Source organism: Lagenorhynchus albirostris, chromosome X (assembly GCF_949774975.1).
Source record: "Lagenorhynchus albirostris chromosome X, mLagAlb1.1, whole genome shotgun sequence".
Classification (NCBI taxonomy): Eukaryota; Metazoa; Chordata; class Mammalia; order Artiodactyla; family Delphinidae; genus Lagenorhynchus; species Lagenorhynchus albirostris.
The window spans coordinates 25,313,487-25,331,502 of NC_083116.1; the positions used below are offsets into that span (position 1 = coordinate 25,313,487).

At 36.7% G+C, this 18,016-nt stretch overlaps 1 protein-coding gene across 2 annotated transcripts in view; it reads right to left on the reverse strand.

Annotated features, from left to right (window-relative positions):
• Positions 1 to 592: 592 nt before the first annotated feature.
• The window catches only part of XIAP (X-linked inhibitor of apoptosis), a 55,068-nt gene continuing 37,644 nt past the window's right edge, over positions 593 to 18,016 (reverse strand). For both annotated transcript variants that reach the window (XM_060138740.1, XM_060138739.1), the window contains exons 7-9: positions 13,644 to 15,490; positions 5,053 to 5,106; positions 593 to 1,329 (exon numbers count right to left, since the gene is read on the reverse strand). In XM_060138740.1, the coding sequence (XP_059994723.1) occupies positions 15,297 to 15,490 (194 nt within the window). In that variant the 3' untranslated portion in view covers positions 593 to 1,329; positions 5,053 to 5,106; positions 13,644 to 15,296. The remainder of the gene's footprint in view (positions 1,330 to 5,052; positions 5,107 to 13,643; positions 15,491 to 18,016) is intronic.

Sequence of the window (18,016 nt, forward strand, 5' to 3'; positions counted from 1 at the left end):
ATTTCCAAAAAAAAAAATCTGTATCTACATTTGCTGACACTTGATACTCTTAGTGTGAAGATTTAACCTTTATAAGATTTATTCATTTCTCCAAACAAATCTGAGGCAGTCATTTCACAGTTATGGCACCTGGGTTAAGACACATTTCTGCCCAGACATCAGCATGATTTCCTCACCCTTATTCATAAAAATAGAATTCTATAATAAAATAATTAAATAGGCATTAGGAGGTACAGTTATTTGTTTTTTTTACTTGAAGTAGAGTTGATTTACAGTGTTTCAGGTGTATAGCAAAGTGATTCAGTTATACATATATATATAAAATATGTTCTTTTTCAGATTCTTTTCTGTTATGGGTTATTACAAGATATTGAATATAGTCCCCTGTGCTATACAGTAAGTCCTTGTCTACAGTTGTTTTTTTTTTAAACATCTTTATTGGAGTATAATTACTTTACATTGTTGTGTTAGTTTCTGCTGTATAACAAAGTGAATCAGCTATATGTATACATATATCCCCATATCCCCTCCCTCTCGCATCTCCCTCCCACCCTCCCTATCCCATCCCTCTAGGTGCTCACAAAGCACCAAGCTGATCTCCCTCTACAGTTGTATTTTTTTAATTTATATTTTTTATTGAAGTATAAAGGACAAATTATATTAGTATCAGGTGTACAACATAGTGATTCATTATTTTTATAGATTATACTCCATTTATAGTTATTATAAAATTTTGGCTATATTCCCTGTGCTGTACATTGCATCTTTTTATCTTATTTTTTTTTAAACATCTTTATTGGAGTATAGTTGCTTTACAATGGTGTGTTAGTTTCTGCTTTATAATAAAGTGAATCAGCTATGCATATACATATATATATATATCCCCATTACAGTTGTATTTTAAAGTTAATATCTTAGACCAACTTTGTCTTTTTCAATAAATTTTACCATTTCTTTTTTTAAAATTTTTTAAAAAATTTATTTTATTTATTTATTTTGGGATGTGCTGGGTCTTTGTTGCTGTGCGCAGGCTTTCTCCATTTGTGGCAAGCAGGGGCTACTCTTCGTTGCGGTGCACAGGTTTCTCATTGCGGTGGCTTCTCTTTGTTGTGGAGCACAGGCTCTAGGCGTGCAGGCTTCAGTAGTTGTGGCACATGGGTTCAGTAGTTGTGGCTCGCAGGCTCTAGAGCGCAGGCTCAGTAGTTGTGGCGCACGGGCTTAGTTGCTCCGCGGCATGTGGGATCTTCCTGGACCAGGGCTCGAACCCATGTCCCCAGCATTGGCAGGCGGATTCTTAACCACTGTGCCACCAGGGAAGCCCTAGACCAACTTTAAAGAGAAATAAATATTGTACAATTCAGCATCTTTTTTACTAATTTGTAAATTAAATCCTTTACATGGAATGCTAAGTTGTAACCAAAACCCTTTTTTTCTTCTTTTCTGATTTATCGAACTCTGGTTCTGGGTCAGTCAGTCTTCAGGGTCCAGCTTTCTTCTCTTTATCTCAGCCATGGGTATTTTGTCTCTTTGCCTATGCTATTTGAGTGGGGCCTAGAAAAGACCTGGTTAACTATTTTAAAATTGAAAATTTTATTGCGATAATTGTAGACTTGCCTACAATTATAAGAAATAATACAGAGAGATCCCTTGTACACTTTGCCCAGGTCTTCCCAGTGTTAACATCTTGTAAAACTGTAATATTATATCACAACAGAATATTGACATTGATACAGTCCACTGGTCTCATTCTGATTTCCCCAGTTTTTTTATTTTTTTATTTATTTATTTATTTATTTTTTTACATCTTTATTGGGGTATAATTGCTTTACAATGGTGTGTTAGTTTCTGCTTTATAACAAAGTGAATCAGTCATACATAAACATATGTTCCCATATGTCTTCCCTGTTGTCCCCAGTTTTAATTGTACTAGTTTGTGTACGTGTGTTTGTGGGTGCAAGCATGCATGTTTGTATTAATTTATATACAATTTTATCACCCATGTAGATTCATGTATCTACCACCACAGTCAAGATACAGAACAGTTCCAAACCACAAGGATTCCTCAAGTTGCCTTTTTATAACCACACCCACCTCCCTCTGATCTCCCCTCCTCATTATATAAAAAAAGTCTGTATTTTGTATCTTTTCAACACATACAATGGCAGAGCTACTAATAAAATCTATTTCTTTTGATTTTTAGTTCAGTGACCTTTACATCTTGTTTCTTACACGTCCCTTTTTTGGAAAAGCACTGGCTAGGCAGTCAGATTAGTGGCAACCACTAATCCGTCCTCCATTTCTTACATTTCGTCATTTCCAAAATGTTATATAAATAGATACTTTTCAAAAGTTTTCTGCACTTAGAGTGAGAAGCATATGCAGTGCTACAGTATTTCAAGAACGGTAAAAGCCCTCTTTGTGTTTTTTACTCCGTTTGAAGGAAAATATTTCCTACCGGCAAAGTAAAAGAGTAAAATTGACCCAGTCTCTGGGTATTTTACTCTGGTAAAGTTCTAATTTAGTGACGGTAACTGAAGCCCTTCAGCATGGGCACTGCTTCAAGCAGTGGTTTCTATTAAAGGAAACTCTGCCCCCTCCCTCCACCAGGCAGTGCAGACAGAACATTGGGGTTGGGGGGAATGAAGGAAAGCTTTTGCCCGAGATTCAGATGTTGAAATTGTATCACATATTGATAAATGACAGAATTCAAAAGGCGCTTAAGAAAAAGTTTGATTTATACTCATAGTCTCATTCCATTTCATATTCCATCTTGGAACCAAACGTTTGGAAGAAGTGTGCTTTCCTTTGAACATAAAGATGTCACTGTGAATCCAAGAGCATTACGAAATATATGCTTGACGTTGTTTTTCCTGTGATGGGGAGCAATACCACGTTCTCTTGCTTCCTTCTCTCAAATGGCAAAAATGGCAAAAGGAGTTTGTGGGAAGGCTGCCCAGGTTAGGGGTCAGTGGTTCTTTTCTCATGTTGTTCTCAGTTGGTTTTGTTGTTCTAGGTTTCCCCTTACTACCCAGATAGACTTGGATGTTGTCACAACATCTTGCTCCCAACTCCCCTCTTGTTTTCTGCTTGGCCAATCCTAGCTTCTTTCCTCCCCCAACTCAACAGCTCAACATTTGGATTTCAGCCTGCTGTGGAGTTATCTAAAGAATTTCACCTGCTGGGTGTTTCCAACAGGCCAATTAAAATGGGGGAGAGGGCAGGAGGGAAAGAAGAGGAATAAGAACAGCAAAGAAGAAATGATCAAGTATTAAGCAAAGCAAAGCGAGACCTCCTGTTTGGTTTCAGTGAAGCCATTGAGCTGATCTTTTACAATCTGTTGGGACTGGCCTCAGAGAGGAGATAAGTGAGTCAACTGAAGTGGAAAGATTGAGAATGAAGGTAGAGAGTGATCTGGAAAACTAAACTCCGCCAAAGAAAAGACTTTAAGAATCCTAAAGCCAAAGGATTAGTGGTATTTACTACTACTGTGGGTTGTATTCTAAACATTTTAAAGGCGACTGGTATCAGTGGCTAAAAAATGTAGTAGCAACTGGAGAACAAGGAAAACCTACCTGAACTGGGTCATTTTTTTTTTTAACATCTTTATTGGGGTATAATTGCTTTACAATGGTGTGTTAGTTTCTGCCCCATAACAAAGCAAATCAGTCATACATAAACATATGTTCCCATATGTCTTCCCTCTTGCATCTCCCTCCCTCCCACCCTCCCTATCCCACCCCTCCAGGCTGTCACAAAGCACCGAGCCAATATCCCTGTGCCATGCGGCTGCTTCCCACTAGCTATCTACCTTACTACGTTTGATAGTGTGTATATTGGGTCATTTTTAATACCTATGAAAGACTGAGTAGAGGAAACCAGCCTGAGAGACTCACTGTGGTGTGTACTTATGCACTTTGAAAGCGCAGTTCATCCATGGATCTCAAAGCACATTACCAACTTTAATTATTTTTCATAGCACCTCTGTGAGACCATTATTTCCTACAGATAGATGAAGAAACTGACATAGAAAACGTACCAGGCCCTTTCAATCACACCATGAATCACCTGCTGAGTTGCTCCCGTTCCTCATTTGTCATTTGAATTAACTGACCATTTCCCAATGAAGAGGGAATGCTTGAGCAGGACTTTGAGGGAACTTTGTCTTCTAATTTTTGCTTAGAAGCAATGGAGGCTGAATTCCTTTTAAGATGAAATGCTGTTCAAAGAGTCATTATTTAATGGAATGTGTATGGAAATATATTAAAATATTATTCAAGACACATGCCAGAACACACACAGAAGCCTATAGCATAACAGCCCAAGTGCGTACTTTTGTCCTCCATTAACCTTGCATAGAAAACAAAACAAAACAACAACAACAAATATATCACATACAATCATAAAATTTTAGTATCTGAACAGCCTTCAACAATCTCAGGGTCTGTAACTTTGGTCACACCACTCTGATGAAACCTGCTCCAATTATTGGGCCACAACCTCACTTGTCCTTCTTTGTTCCTGTAATAATGTTAGTCTATACCACACAATCTAGCTCTGTATCACACTATATTTACACTCTTTTGTTCCTTTGATTTGTTTTGAGTTAAACAACACCCACCGTGGTTACCAATGGTCGCTGCATTATGTTTGGAATGGGGGAATACCTTGTGAATGATGAATGTAAATCTCTTTCTACTACCAAGACTATAAACTGCAGGAGGACCCAGCCTGGGTGTTACTTTCTTCTATCACTATGTCCCAGAATTTCTGTGTACGCTGCAAGCAATTATTACACACTGTTGGTACGATTAAATAGGATTAAGAGACACTGGTGGAGGTCAATGATGAAGTGAAACAAGATTTCATTAAACGTATTAAACAAGGTGCCTTAATTTGAATATATATTTCAAATAAAAAGAAACTTGTGTGAGCCTTGTATATACCGTCCAGCCCCAGCAAAGGCTTAGAAAAGGTGATGGTTGCCTGGTGAGTGAATATCCTTTCCTTTATACCCCAACATACCTCACATAACCTGCTTTAGAAAAAACTCACCTGTTTCGTGCCCAGAAATTCAAAACCCATCATACCATCTTGAATTTCTCTAATCTGTAGGGAGAAAGAAAACCAAACTGATCCAAAATGTGTACCCAAGGAGACCTAGCGCACACAAAATGGCCATGAGGATTCCCAGCAAATGGCTTTAGACCTCTCATTCAAAACCTCCATTTTTAGTCTTCAGATATGTCAGACTTTCTTGATTCTGAGCTCTGCACATGCTTCCCTCCCAGGCAGAAATCCCTTCCGCCACCTCCTTGACTACTGCAAGGGCCCCATACTCCAGAATACTGCCCCCCACACACCCTCCCCAAAGTTTGAATTAGATACAGTTCCTATTGCCCTTCAGTGATAGAATTGACTCCCTAGCATCTAGCACAGAGCCTGGCACATAGTAGGTGTTTAATGTTGGTGCATTAAAAAAACTAAAATGGGGCTTCCCTGGTGGCGCAGTGGTTGGGAGTCTGCCTGCCGATGCAGGGGACGCGGGTTCGTGCCCCGGTCTGGGAGGATCCCACGTGCCGCGGAGCGGCTGCGCCCGTGAGCCATGGCCGCTGAGCCTGCGCGTCCGGAGCCTGTTGCTCCGCAGCGGGAGAGGCCGCAGCGGTGAGAGGCCCGCGTACCGCAAAAAAAAAAAAAAAAAAAAACTAAAATGAAATTTGTAGAAAGTCAGTATTGATTCCAAATTGTATTACATTTGTCAATGCACAACTTTTAGATGAGGAGGCTTTCCCACTCCATTCACTTACTAATTTGTTCTTTCATTCCTTCACTCATACATCTATGTATTGAAAAAATTAACTCTGCTTATTAATGGACTAGACAGCATGCTAGTCATTGGGAACATAGTGATTAGGAAGATATGGTTCCTGACCTCCAAGGTTTGCCTTGGCAACGTAGTGAAACATTCTCTTCCTCATTTCCAAATTCTTAAGATCAGAGACATAGTTAATCAATTTTGTTTTTTAGAATTACTTTAATTTTTCAATTCTAGTTGAGTAGACATGGTAAGGACCACATATACCTATTTATTCTATTTGGCTTTGTGGTTTGGCATCATATGGCCAGTCAGGTCTTGCTGTACAAAAAAAAGCCTGGATTTGGACGTATACACTCAAAAGTTCAGACAGTGAGGCAGCCAATTTAGCTAATTCATGCCGAAAATTAGCCAGAAACATATTCACTGCCTATAAGAACAGCTCGACTCGTGATTCACCATATGATTTAGGTGAGTCAGGTAACCTCTATGTCTGGGGTTCTTCAGCTATAAATTATAGAGGTGCTGTGACTATAATGAATGAGAGACACAACGGCATAGTGCAAGAGTACCAGACCAATTATTTTATCCTCCCTGAATTTATCCGTTTTATATAGTCTTATTTTCATACGTTAGAAAACAGAGCTGGCCTGACTGCCCAAGTAAATCTATTTAAGGGCCACTTGAATGGCAGGGTTTATGAACACAATTTCCAAAATTGTACAGCAACAATTTCTCCAATTATCTCCGTGCCATTACCCATACACTTCTGATTTAAACACAGGAGTAACCATGTAGAGAGTGGAAGGCAAAGAGATAATGCATGTAAAGGATTTTGAGAGCCACGGAAATGGCCAAGAAACTGTATAAATGAATTTCATCACTATACATCCTTGATTAATCAGATACTGGTCCACAACTGTTTAATTTTGTATGAAACTAACCCATAATTAGTCCAGTAAACTCTAATTAGAGGAATGATTCCTTGGGCTTATATAGTTTATACTTTTTGAAGCTCTTTCATGTACATTTACTCATACGATCCTTTCAACACTCCTCTGAGGTAGGTGGAGCAGGGATACTTATCCCTATGTGTTAATATTTTTGTTACATTTCATTACATGTAAATGACCATATATTGATTTATAACTCATACTAAGTATAGGTCTTTTTACTTAATTCTTATTTTAAAATTTATTTATTAAAAAAATTTTTTTGGCTGCATTGGGTCTTCGTTGCGGCGAGTGGGGGCTACTCTTCGTTGTGGTGCACAGGCTTCTCATTGCGGTGGCTTCTCTCATTGCGGAGCATGGGCTCTAGGCACGCGGGCTTCAGTAGTTGTGGCACGCAGGCTCAGTAGTTGGGGCTCGTGGGCTCTAGAGCGCAGGCTCAGTAGTTGTGGCACACGGGCTTAGTTGCTCCGCAGCATGTGGGATCTTCCCAGGCCCGGGATCACACCCATGTCCCCTGCATTGGCAGGCGGATTCTTAACCACTATGCCACCAGGGAAGTCCTTTACTTAATTCTTATATGAGCTATAAGAACATAATGTATCTGAAATATTTACAGTAGAAAACCAAGAAAGGCATAAGTACAGTACGTTCTTTTTAGTAGTCAAATAACAAACAAAAATCTAGTTGAAAGAAAAACAAGTTTTTCCAGGTGAGTCAGGTCATTCTCTTAATGATTAACACAGGCCTTTGTTAAATTTCTGCTAGGAAATCCCTGCACAATGTTTATTTAATGAAAAATAAAATAATTTTTAGCAAGTTTTTCTCCACTCCAGATTAATTTTATGGGGGAAATTTGGGGTCTTTGTTTTCAATTTAAGTTCCTCTGAAACATCAGTAATTGTTCATGAACATACTTGTGTGTTCTTTTTTCCTTCCTCAATCCAATTGTCAGTAATCTGGCAGAAGGAGAGCCTAATCACTGCCAAACAAAATTCCAATATTTAATGAGAAAATACATTTTTGATGCTTTAGCCAAAAATGCAAAGCCCCTTATTTAAGCTAATGGAATTCAAAAGAAATCCCTAGTACCTAGTAACGAAATAAAGTTAAAACACAACACACAGACTTAAAAGAAAGCTCAAAAGTTTTTGTAACAAATGGACATTTATAATTTTGCATGTAAAAAATATTTTTGAAACATAAAATTGTCTGAAACAAGAATTAGATTTTGAAGCAAGATCATTGTTTAAATACTATTACCTCAATTAATTAATTATACCCTACTCTTTTTTTGAATATTTAAATTCTTCTGGGAAAATAAAAGGGGGAAATAAAGTTTGGTTTCTCTTGGGTTCTTATTCCTTATTTGTTTTGAACCAGTATTCTTCTACTATTTATTCATAAGCCTAAAGTTAACAAGCATAGGCCCGTGCAAAAGATTTCTTATGCTGTAGTTACTAGTTATGGCGCATATAGGGTCTTGGAAATATCAAATTAAACAGAATAAGATTGGAAAAAAAAACTCTAAACAGACCAAATCTATACAAAGCCAAATGGCTAGGTTATGGAAGTGTTTGTTATAAGCAAATTAGTAGTTTGCAGGAAAAGAAAACTAAGTCTGACTTTCATCTAGCCTTTATCTACCTTAAAATTTTTATTTTGGATACAGTTAGAGACCAATATTGACCTTAGTGTGGATTTATGCAACTATGAAGACCTTTAGAGACCTAAAACCACTACAAGAATTTTCTTTTGTGCCACACTTTAAAATTTCAGACCTAAAAAAAGAATCCAGAACTGCTACTTATTATGAATTAGAGAGGCTGACCACTTCCAACTCTATCATTTGTAGATTAACTGCTCACATTTCACTGAAGCTTTGGCTCTTTCTAGAAGTGCAGGTCTGTTCTGTACAATTTCAACTAATTGCTGTCACACTAGTGCTTATAAGAGAGACTTCAAATACTTAACCCTTTCACTGCTTGATTGGAGGACAGTTTAATGGCAATGAGCAATGTGAGGCTATTCTGAACTTGGCAGTGTAGGGGCTGAAGAATGATTTGCATTATCAAATTCAAAGAGTACTGTATGCAAGAAAATTTTGTTGAAAAGTGGAATCAGAAGGGATTTTCAGGATGTTGCATTTTAAGTCTTCGCATTTTGGTAGCAGGAGAAAATACAGGACTGGATCAGCAATGAGTTACAAGGAGAAGAAAGGTTAAGGATGACAGTCACCTGCAGAGAGCTACATCAATTTAACTTACAGGTTTCAGTCACTTAGTTATTTCTGGATTCGGACCCCATACCATATGCCAGTGGTTTTCAAACTTTAGCCTGTATCAGAACCACCTAGAGGGTTTGTTAAAACACCGACTGCTGTGTTACACCCCAGAATTTCTGATTCACTAGGTTTAGGTTGGGGCCCAACAATTTGTATTTCTAACAAGTTCCCAGGTGATGCAGGTGCTGCTGGTCTCCAGACCACACTTTGAGAACCACTAGGTATCCATACACCATGCAGTTAGCCTACCTTTAGTTTTTTTATTAAAAAAATTTTAAATAGAAGTTTAGTGGATTTACAGTATTTTATTAGTTTCAGGTGTACAACACCGTGATTCAATATTTTTAGATTATACTCCACTTAAAGTTATTACAAAATAATGGCTATATGTCCCTGTGGTGTATAATATATCCTTGTTGCTTACTTTATACATAGTAGTTTGTATCTCTTAATCCCATACCCCTATCTTGTCCCTTACCTGCTCCCTCACCCCTAGTTTGTTCTCTGTATCTGTGAATGTTTGTTATATTTTTACTTTTTAGATTCTACAAATAAGTGATATCATACAGTATTTGTCTTTCTCTGACTTATTTCACTAAGTATAATACTCTCTAGGTCCATCCATGTTGTTGCAAGTTAGCCTACCAACTTTTAATAGGCACCACATTTATTCTACAATCTATAAGCAAACTACAAATGAAATAGTGAGAAGATCATTTAAAAATTTTTTTTTCTTTTTGGCTGCGCCACGTGGCATGTGGGATCTTTAGCTCCCCGACCAGGGACTGAACCCCGGGCCACGGCAGTGAAAGCACTGAGTCTTAACCACTGGACGCCCAGGGAACTCCCTAAAAGTATTTTTTAAATATCAGTTTTGAGGGGGTTTATTTACCTTAATCTTCAAATAGGGTGAAAGGGGGAATAAAGTTGCCTTTAATTCTTGTTTAGATGTCCATTAATATTTAGCAGTAATAGCGGTGTTAAAAATTCACAATTTAAAAAATGTTCTAATCTGGTATAGGTATATAACAAGGTAATTACAGGAGAAATAACATAATGTCTAAGATTTACTCTAGAATATATCAGCAATAAATAAATAAATAAAATCTAAAAATAAATAAAGGGAGGGAGAGTCCTAGATGAAACAAGACTGGCAAAATGTTATTTGTTGAAGCTGAATGATGATTACCATGGGACTCATTATATTTCCCTTTCTACTTTTATGTAAGTTTGAAAATTTCTGTTAAGAGAAAGCTTTGAAAATTCACATCTTCATCAATATTCATTGAAAGTGTAGTTAACATGTATAAAATGTGGACTGCATTTAAAACAAGGTCTTAATGGTATATCTCGGATAAGAGTGATAACATAGTCAAGGATTCAATAATCAGTCACTATACAGACTAGGCCTGAAATACAAATCTCAATTTAGGAACTTCCATTGTGGGCAGGCAGGGGTAGGGGAAATAGCCCTCTTCTAAATTTCTCTCTCCCTTTAAAGATCCTTTATTCCCTCACTTTTTATTCCACCAGATTTGCTTGTAGCTTCTGAAACTCTCTGGGCAGCTGCCAATACAGACTCACAAAAATCCTTCTCTGCTGCCTGCCTCAAAGGGGCAGTGGCTTCTTAGGTCTCTTGCTTGTTCAAGCCTTGTTATGGTGACTATACTATCTCTTGAGTCAACCAGGCCAATCTTTGTGGGGAGGGGGGGGGTTCATATTTTTACACATGTTAAAAATTAACTTTTTATGCACTTATAGAATTCTATAAATTAATTTGAAAGCAGATGTCTTTTTTTTTTTTTTTAAATATGATCTGACTTGATGTGTACCTTACTGCCTGGCCCAATGGCATAGGGTATATTTAGGAGGTTACATTTTAGTATTTTTAAGTATTTTATTTTCTTCTGAGAAAATGAAACTAATAAGATATCATTTTAAAGAATAGTGCTTTATTGAATAAGTTTTATTCACAGAAAAATAAGCTTTAATCTATGATGACTGCCAGATTTTACAGTAGAAAGCAATTTTCTTAGTTTTCCATACTGATGGAAAGGTTTCTACTAAATGAAAAGAGCCATAAAATTATATTCACAAATATAGTACTCTTTCTCACACATTTCACATGATTATTCACAACACTAATACAATGACATAAGAATCAGTCATTTTGTCAGGTTAGATAAAGTATAACAGTAATGAAAAAAATGCAAACTCTTCTAACAAAAATTACATTAAAGCCTTTGTTACATCAAATAAAAAATGCAAATTTGTTGCTAAGTATAGACAGAATGACAAAATATATAGTAATTTTAAATGTTACATCAATGATACACAAGAATGTAATAAATGCCAAAAAATCTATATGCATTTCTGCAAACTTTAGACTTCAAAATAGAATCTTACCACCCAAACATTAATGTAGTATTGTACAATTTGAAGCTATATGTATTTAAGATTGTCCTATTGTATTAGTTATAAAGTATCATTTAATATGTAGTGAAGGTTATGGTATGGTATACAAGAAAAAATAAACATTTGAGACCTCCCTGGAGAGGTAGCTTGAAGTTTTTCACCGTCAAACTATGACCCAGTCTGAGCTATCACTAATTAGCTATACAGCTTTGAACAAATCATTTCACCTTTCAGCCTCAGTTCCCTTATCTGTAAAACAAGAGGGATGAATTTAGATACTCTCTAAGGTCTCTTCTAGCTCTGACACCCTATGATCCTATTATGCTGCAAATGAAATTCACACTGTGCTAAGTGTACAAGAGTCAAACTGGAACTGATTATGAAAGTGGGAATAAGCCAACTGTTTCTATTAGGAAAGCTCAACTAAATTTGGTAAGAATATTTTTTTCAAGTTATTAAAACAGGAATTTAAATATTTTTAAGGACTTGACCTACTTGTTCATTGTAATTTGCATCTTGACTATGACAAACAAACAAAAAAAATGAGTAAGAGTCACTGAAAGATATCATCTAAGTTTTAGCCCACATTTCCAGAGTCAAGGCATATCCACGGAAGGTAAAAGAGTGTTAGGTAGGGAATTAACATTTATAACAGGTATTTTACATATATGGCCTCCTTGAACTCATAACTTTGTAAGACACGTACTATTCTCATTTCACAGATGAAGAAATGGTTACCTCTTTTTTTCTTTTTTAAAGCAGATTTGGCTAAAAATAACCATATTTGTCAAATATTCCCTCCTGTTTTCTTATTTCTCTAATGGAAATGATACACAACCTATCCTACTTCTCCCACCCCTCCACCCCTTTTCCCCATATTCAACAACTGGGTGAGCAGGAAATAAAACAATGATTTTGATCTAAAGGGTACGATATGTGGAACTAATGCTGTGGTGGTAGTCTCCATTCAGAGTTCAAAATACCAATTTTATCCACTAAAATGAAAACAGGAAAAAAACTACCAACATTTAAATAATATAACAACAAAAGATCATAATACACAGGGCCAAATCACATCATATACATTCACTACACCCATCCTACCCCATCTTAGCCCCAAACCAAAGGGGAAAAAAAATAAAAACAAACAAAAAATCTAGTAGGAAAGGCAATACAAAGCTACTAATTAATAAACTGGAATTTATTTTATAAACACTAAACCCGTTTCTCAAAAATTAAGACAAAGCTTTTGATCAGCACACCAGATTATTACGAATAAAGATAATTATTTATTACAAAACAACTTGACTCTTCGCATGACTAAAATGTAGTAAAATAGGTGGTGCCTTTTGAAATCTTAGAGTGAACTTTATATAGAAAAGAATGTCTACATGTAGATAGTGAGAACTATTTTGGGAAGGAGGAGGCAGAGATTTGGATCTGGCTATATTTTTGACCTTGCAAGTGATCATTCTTTGCACAATTAGATGGGAAGGATCCAGGGCTTTTCATAGTGCAAACAAAGGCAAACATTGGTAAGTCTTTAAAAATTTGATTAGAAGTTGAAGTGTTGAGTGATTTAACAACCTGAAGCAACAGCACTTCTAAACAATTCTTAAAATAAACTTGTTAGCCACATCAGCTTCATGCATTAAATTTCACAACTCATGGGGAGAAAAAAGGTCTTGCTTAACTCTAAACATACAAGTTTTAAAAGAGTTTTAATGAACTGAGGCTTCCAGAACTGGAAAAGCCTTATGTTAAAACAGTTCAGTCCTCGGCCAACAACTAGACTGAACTAACTACCTGACTTGGAGCTGATGTGTCCTGGAAAACACATTTTTAAAACTTTAACACTTTTCTCCCCTTGTAATTTAAGTTTAAATTTAAAGCTTAGACTATACATGTAAAATTTAACTTAATGAATATATAACTAAACCTAAGTAGAAGAAAGTGCAAAGGTAAAGAACTGAGGATTTACATAGTAAAACAAAAACAGGGCAGTCATTATTTGATTTTTAAAATTCTCATTTAAATTTGCAGTGCTTTAAATGAATATCAAAGTAGTAATCAACAGAGGTTAAGAGACCATAATACTCTTTCTCTTAGAAAATACAACAAAAATATAACTTTTAACAGTTCCACTCTCAAACTTTTCTCTACAGTAAAATGCCTCACTCACCTCTACAACAGGTTGTTGTGAGAATCTTTGTCTGGGTGTTCTATGAAGCATTTTTAAACTTTCATTTTCTTTTTTTAATATATACTGATTCTTATTCAAGTTTTATTTTTTCTTTAATATTCAAACAACTCTTCTTTTCTTGTCAATATTTTATAATTTCCAAGAGGTTTTTAAGGATCTTGAGAGAACATTTATTTCAGAAGTATCTACTACTATCACTAGACAAGAAAACAAAAAACTTAGGTAAAGACTTGACATTTTGTCCTATATACATCTTAATCATCCTAAAGGTAAAAACTCACATGAAACTTTAAGATACAAGACGATATGAGAATCTCAACATGGAAAGCTGTCACTATAACTACGAGCAGTGTACAAACATGCTTCTACTCTTACCTACATAAGCTGACAGATGTTTAAAATACTGGGTTAACGAAGATCTTTTAGTAAAGTGACTTAGGCAGGCTTAAACTAGCAAGGATTAAGGATGAATCCTTACTAATTAATTGGAAGATCTGAGACATATTTTATATTTCATTTTACAAAATCAGGAATATTTATTTTGAAACAAGAGAAGAAGACATGGTCTACCTGTCAGAAAACTACCACTCAGAAATATTTTTCATCCACAAAGCAGGAAAAACATATAAACATTTAAATTTCACATTGGCACCAAAAAGGTTAACTGCCCTGCCTTCTTGGATTAGAAAAACTGAAGCTGAGCAGTAAGTAGTTTTGCAGGCGTTTGAACATGCCTAAGCCTTTAAATCAGTAAAATACTTTCTAAAAATTCTGATTACAAAAGTAATACAGACTTATAAAAAATTCAAACAGAACAAAATAAAAAAAGTAGAAAGTGAAAGGTCCCTCCCTGTAAAGCCCCTCTGGGACCCATACCCCCCCAAAGAAACCACATTTAACAGTTTAGTGCCTATCTTTCCAAATCTTCTGTTCTATACGTATATAAAACACACACACCTCACTTGGCTCATTCTATACACAGTGTTTTGCCACTTGATTTTAAACTTAATATACCTCTGACATCTTTCCACGTCAGTACGTGTAGGCTAGATGGTATTCAATCATTAAATACCCTTTTAACGATGGCAAAATCATTTTTAAAAATCATCCACCCAAGTACATGTGTATAATTTTAAAAGAAAGTGGACAAAATCCTAAAACACAAACATCTAAAGATAATCTCTATCTTTCTACCAGTGTAGAATAGTTCATTCCTTTTTCACACAAAACAAATTATGTGATTGGGGAGATTAATCTGTACGTTTACAAAGAAGGCTCCATTTGTTAAGCCTATCTAAAAAGGATGAAAAAGTCAGTTGATTAATTCACTTACATTTAGAAATCTAAGTCAGTGTACTACATATACAAATTGTGATCAGTTATAATAATATGATGCTTCTTAGTCTAGGGTTTCAATTAAATAACAGTGAAAAAATAGGACAGATAATACAGCTAAAATCCTGAAAAATCCAGAAATTCAAATTTTAGATTGCTAACTATAACATCACAGTTTACATTTTTTCCCTACTTGGTAGCAAATGCTAATGGAATTCAATGCTGATTTCTTAAAGTTGGTTCACATCACACATTCAATCAGGGTAATAAGAATATAACATGCCTACTGTAGTTAGATTAAGACATAAAAATTTTTTGCTTGAAAGTAATGACTGTGTAGCACATGGGACATTTGTCCACTGCTTCCGCACACTGTTTACAAGTGACCAGATGTCCACAAGGAATAAAAACTACAGCAATATTTCTATCCATACAGATTTTGCAAAGCTTCTCCTCTTGCAGTAGCCTTAGCTGCTCTTCAGTACTAATCTCTGTACAAAGAGAGAAAAAAAAGTGTTAATTTTAGACTTTCTTAGTTGTTTAAATTCACTGAAATAATGTGAACCCCTACTATGTGCCAGACACTAATCAAGTGTTGGGAGATAGGATGACTCACATATGGCATCTGCTCTTAAGTAGTTCGCATGCTAGTGGGAGAGAAAGACATGAGCTGAGGCTACGGAGGTAAGCACAAAGTGATAAGTGCTATAATAAAGTTACATACAAAGTCTCTGGGACAAGACCACAGAACAAGTTCTTCTGTTCAGATTAGCTGGGGAAGGCTTCACGGGTTGGCGGCTGTTGGATGGGGGAGGGGGAAGTGGAAGAGTGACATTTAAAAATAGCAATTTGCTAAGCAGAGAAGCAAGGCTTAGGTAAAAGAAGTAGCATATAGAAAAGGCATGGCTTATTCCAGAAATGGAGGGATGGATTTGAGGGCTACTTCTGAAGTGGGACAAGTAGGATTTGGTGACTAGATGTGAGGGATGAGGAAGAAAGGAAATAAAGTTGATTTCAAGATTTCTAGCATGGCTGACAAGGGGATGGTAATGCCAATAGGAAATATACAAGGAGGTACAGGTTTGGGATTTTCAAGATTTTTTGAGGTGCTTGCACAGCATCCATATAAAAATGTCCAACAGGCAATCGGAGAGTCAAGTCTTGAGATCAGAAGAAGTTAGGGCTAAGGATAGAGATTTGGGTGTCATCAATACACAGGTGGCACTGAAGTTCTTGCTTAATTCAGCCTTTGTCAAACTAAGTTTTGTGAAATGTTAACAAATATGTCATAGAGATGTGTTTCACTGTCATATATAACTATAATGACAACAACATCAACAACAGCAGCAATTAACAGTAATATAGCACTTCTACTATGTACTACGCAGTATTCCAAATGCATTATATATTATAACAACCTTTGTAATCACTGTATACCAGTGTATACCAAATTCAGCCTCACATGAGAATCACTTGGGGCATTTTTTTAACAATATATTCCTTGGCCCCATTCACTGAATCTAAAATAATGGGGTTGAGCACACTGGCATTTGGGAACCATGACTATCAAGTTCAGGGCAGTATGATAAAGCATATATGCCCTCTTAGAAATTCAAAATGCATTTCCCTATTTAACTACAGAGTTCATTTTTCATGGCATCTCTTTTAACATTCTGGGGAACACTATTCTGAAAACAGGTTTGGGAAACAGTGGTCTAATTTTATGCAACAAATACTTACTGAACACTTAGCTAGGTTCTAGGCATTAGAGAAAGAACAATTAACAAATACATAGACCCTGGGCTCCCAATCATTCATAGACAAGTAAGGAACACAAGCAGACAGGAAATTATAATACAGTGTGATGATAAAAAGGAATTATAACGTGTTATGAAGAACACAGGAAGGGTGTGTGTCCGTGCACACACACATAAAGGGAAGGCTTCCCAGAAAAAATTATACCTAAACTGGGTCCTAAAGGATGAGTAGGAGTAAAGTAGGAGAGGGAGACGGCCTTGGGGGACAGGAGCAATGGGAGAAGAGGGTTCTGGGCAGAGGAAATGACATAAGCAGGCTCCAAGGAGAGAGACAGAACCAGGCCTGCAAGTGCACGGGTAAGGCTTGGGAAGAGAATCTGAGGGGGAAATAGCATGACATGAGGCTACAGGTTAGCAGGAGCCTGATCATGAAGGATTTGGCAACCCATGTAAAGGAGTTTGGACTTGACACCGAGGACCCCAGGAGCCAGTGAAGGGTTTTAACCTGGAAAAAGATATCAGAATTGCTTCAGAAAGGTTTTTTTGATTAGCGGTGGAGAAAAGGATTATATAATCTCTTTTTTCTTAAAAGGCAACTTCCTGGGCATAATCAAAACTCAAAGATGGAACATAGAGATAAGAAGATAAACTGCCTGCCCCCAAGAAGCTTGTCTAATGGGCAGGAGAGAAAAGAAGACAGTTCCAAAATGATGTTACAATTGCTTTAACAGCAGAGAGAGTAGAGGGAGCTGCAAACTCTGCTATGGGTATTGGAGAAAACTTCAAAGAAGTGACCTTTGAGCTGAGCCTTGAAGGATGAGTTCAAGAAATGGATTTAAGGAACTGGGGGTGGAGTGGGGCATCAGATGAGGTATACAAACAGGAAAAAGGCATTCGGGGCATAGGAAACAACAGAAGCAAAGGGATGGCATTATAAACTGATTTATATTATATGGAAGCATCTGACCAAAAAAGTCAGAATAAAGTATATATTCATGCCATCACCAAGACTGTGGTAACCAGTGCGAGCTAGCCTGCCAGAGGAATATGGAAAAGCAGAGTGACTTGGTGAAGGGAAAGCATTTGAGATAACAGGCTTTCTGCTGCCGTCCACAAGCAGAGGGACTCGGAGATCATGCAGCAGAAGCAGAAAAAGGCAAATGAGAACGAAGAATCCAAGTAACTTCATGTCCAATCCTCTTGTACTTCTCCTGTGTGCCTGGAGCTAGTCCCACCATGCTAGAGTTTCCTCCTGTAGTG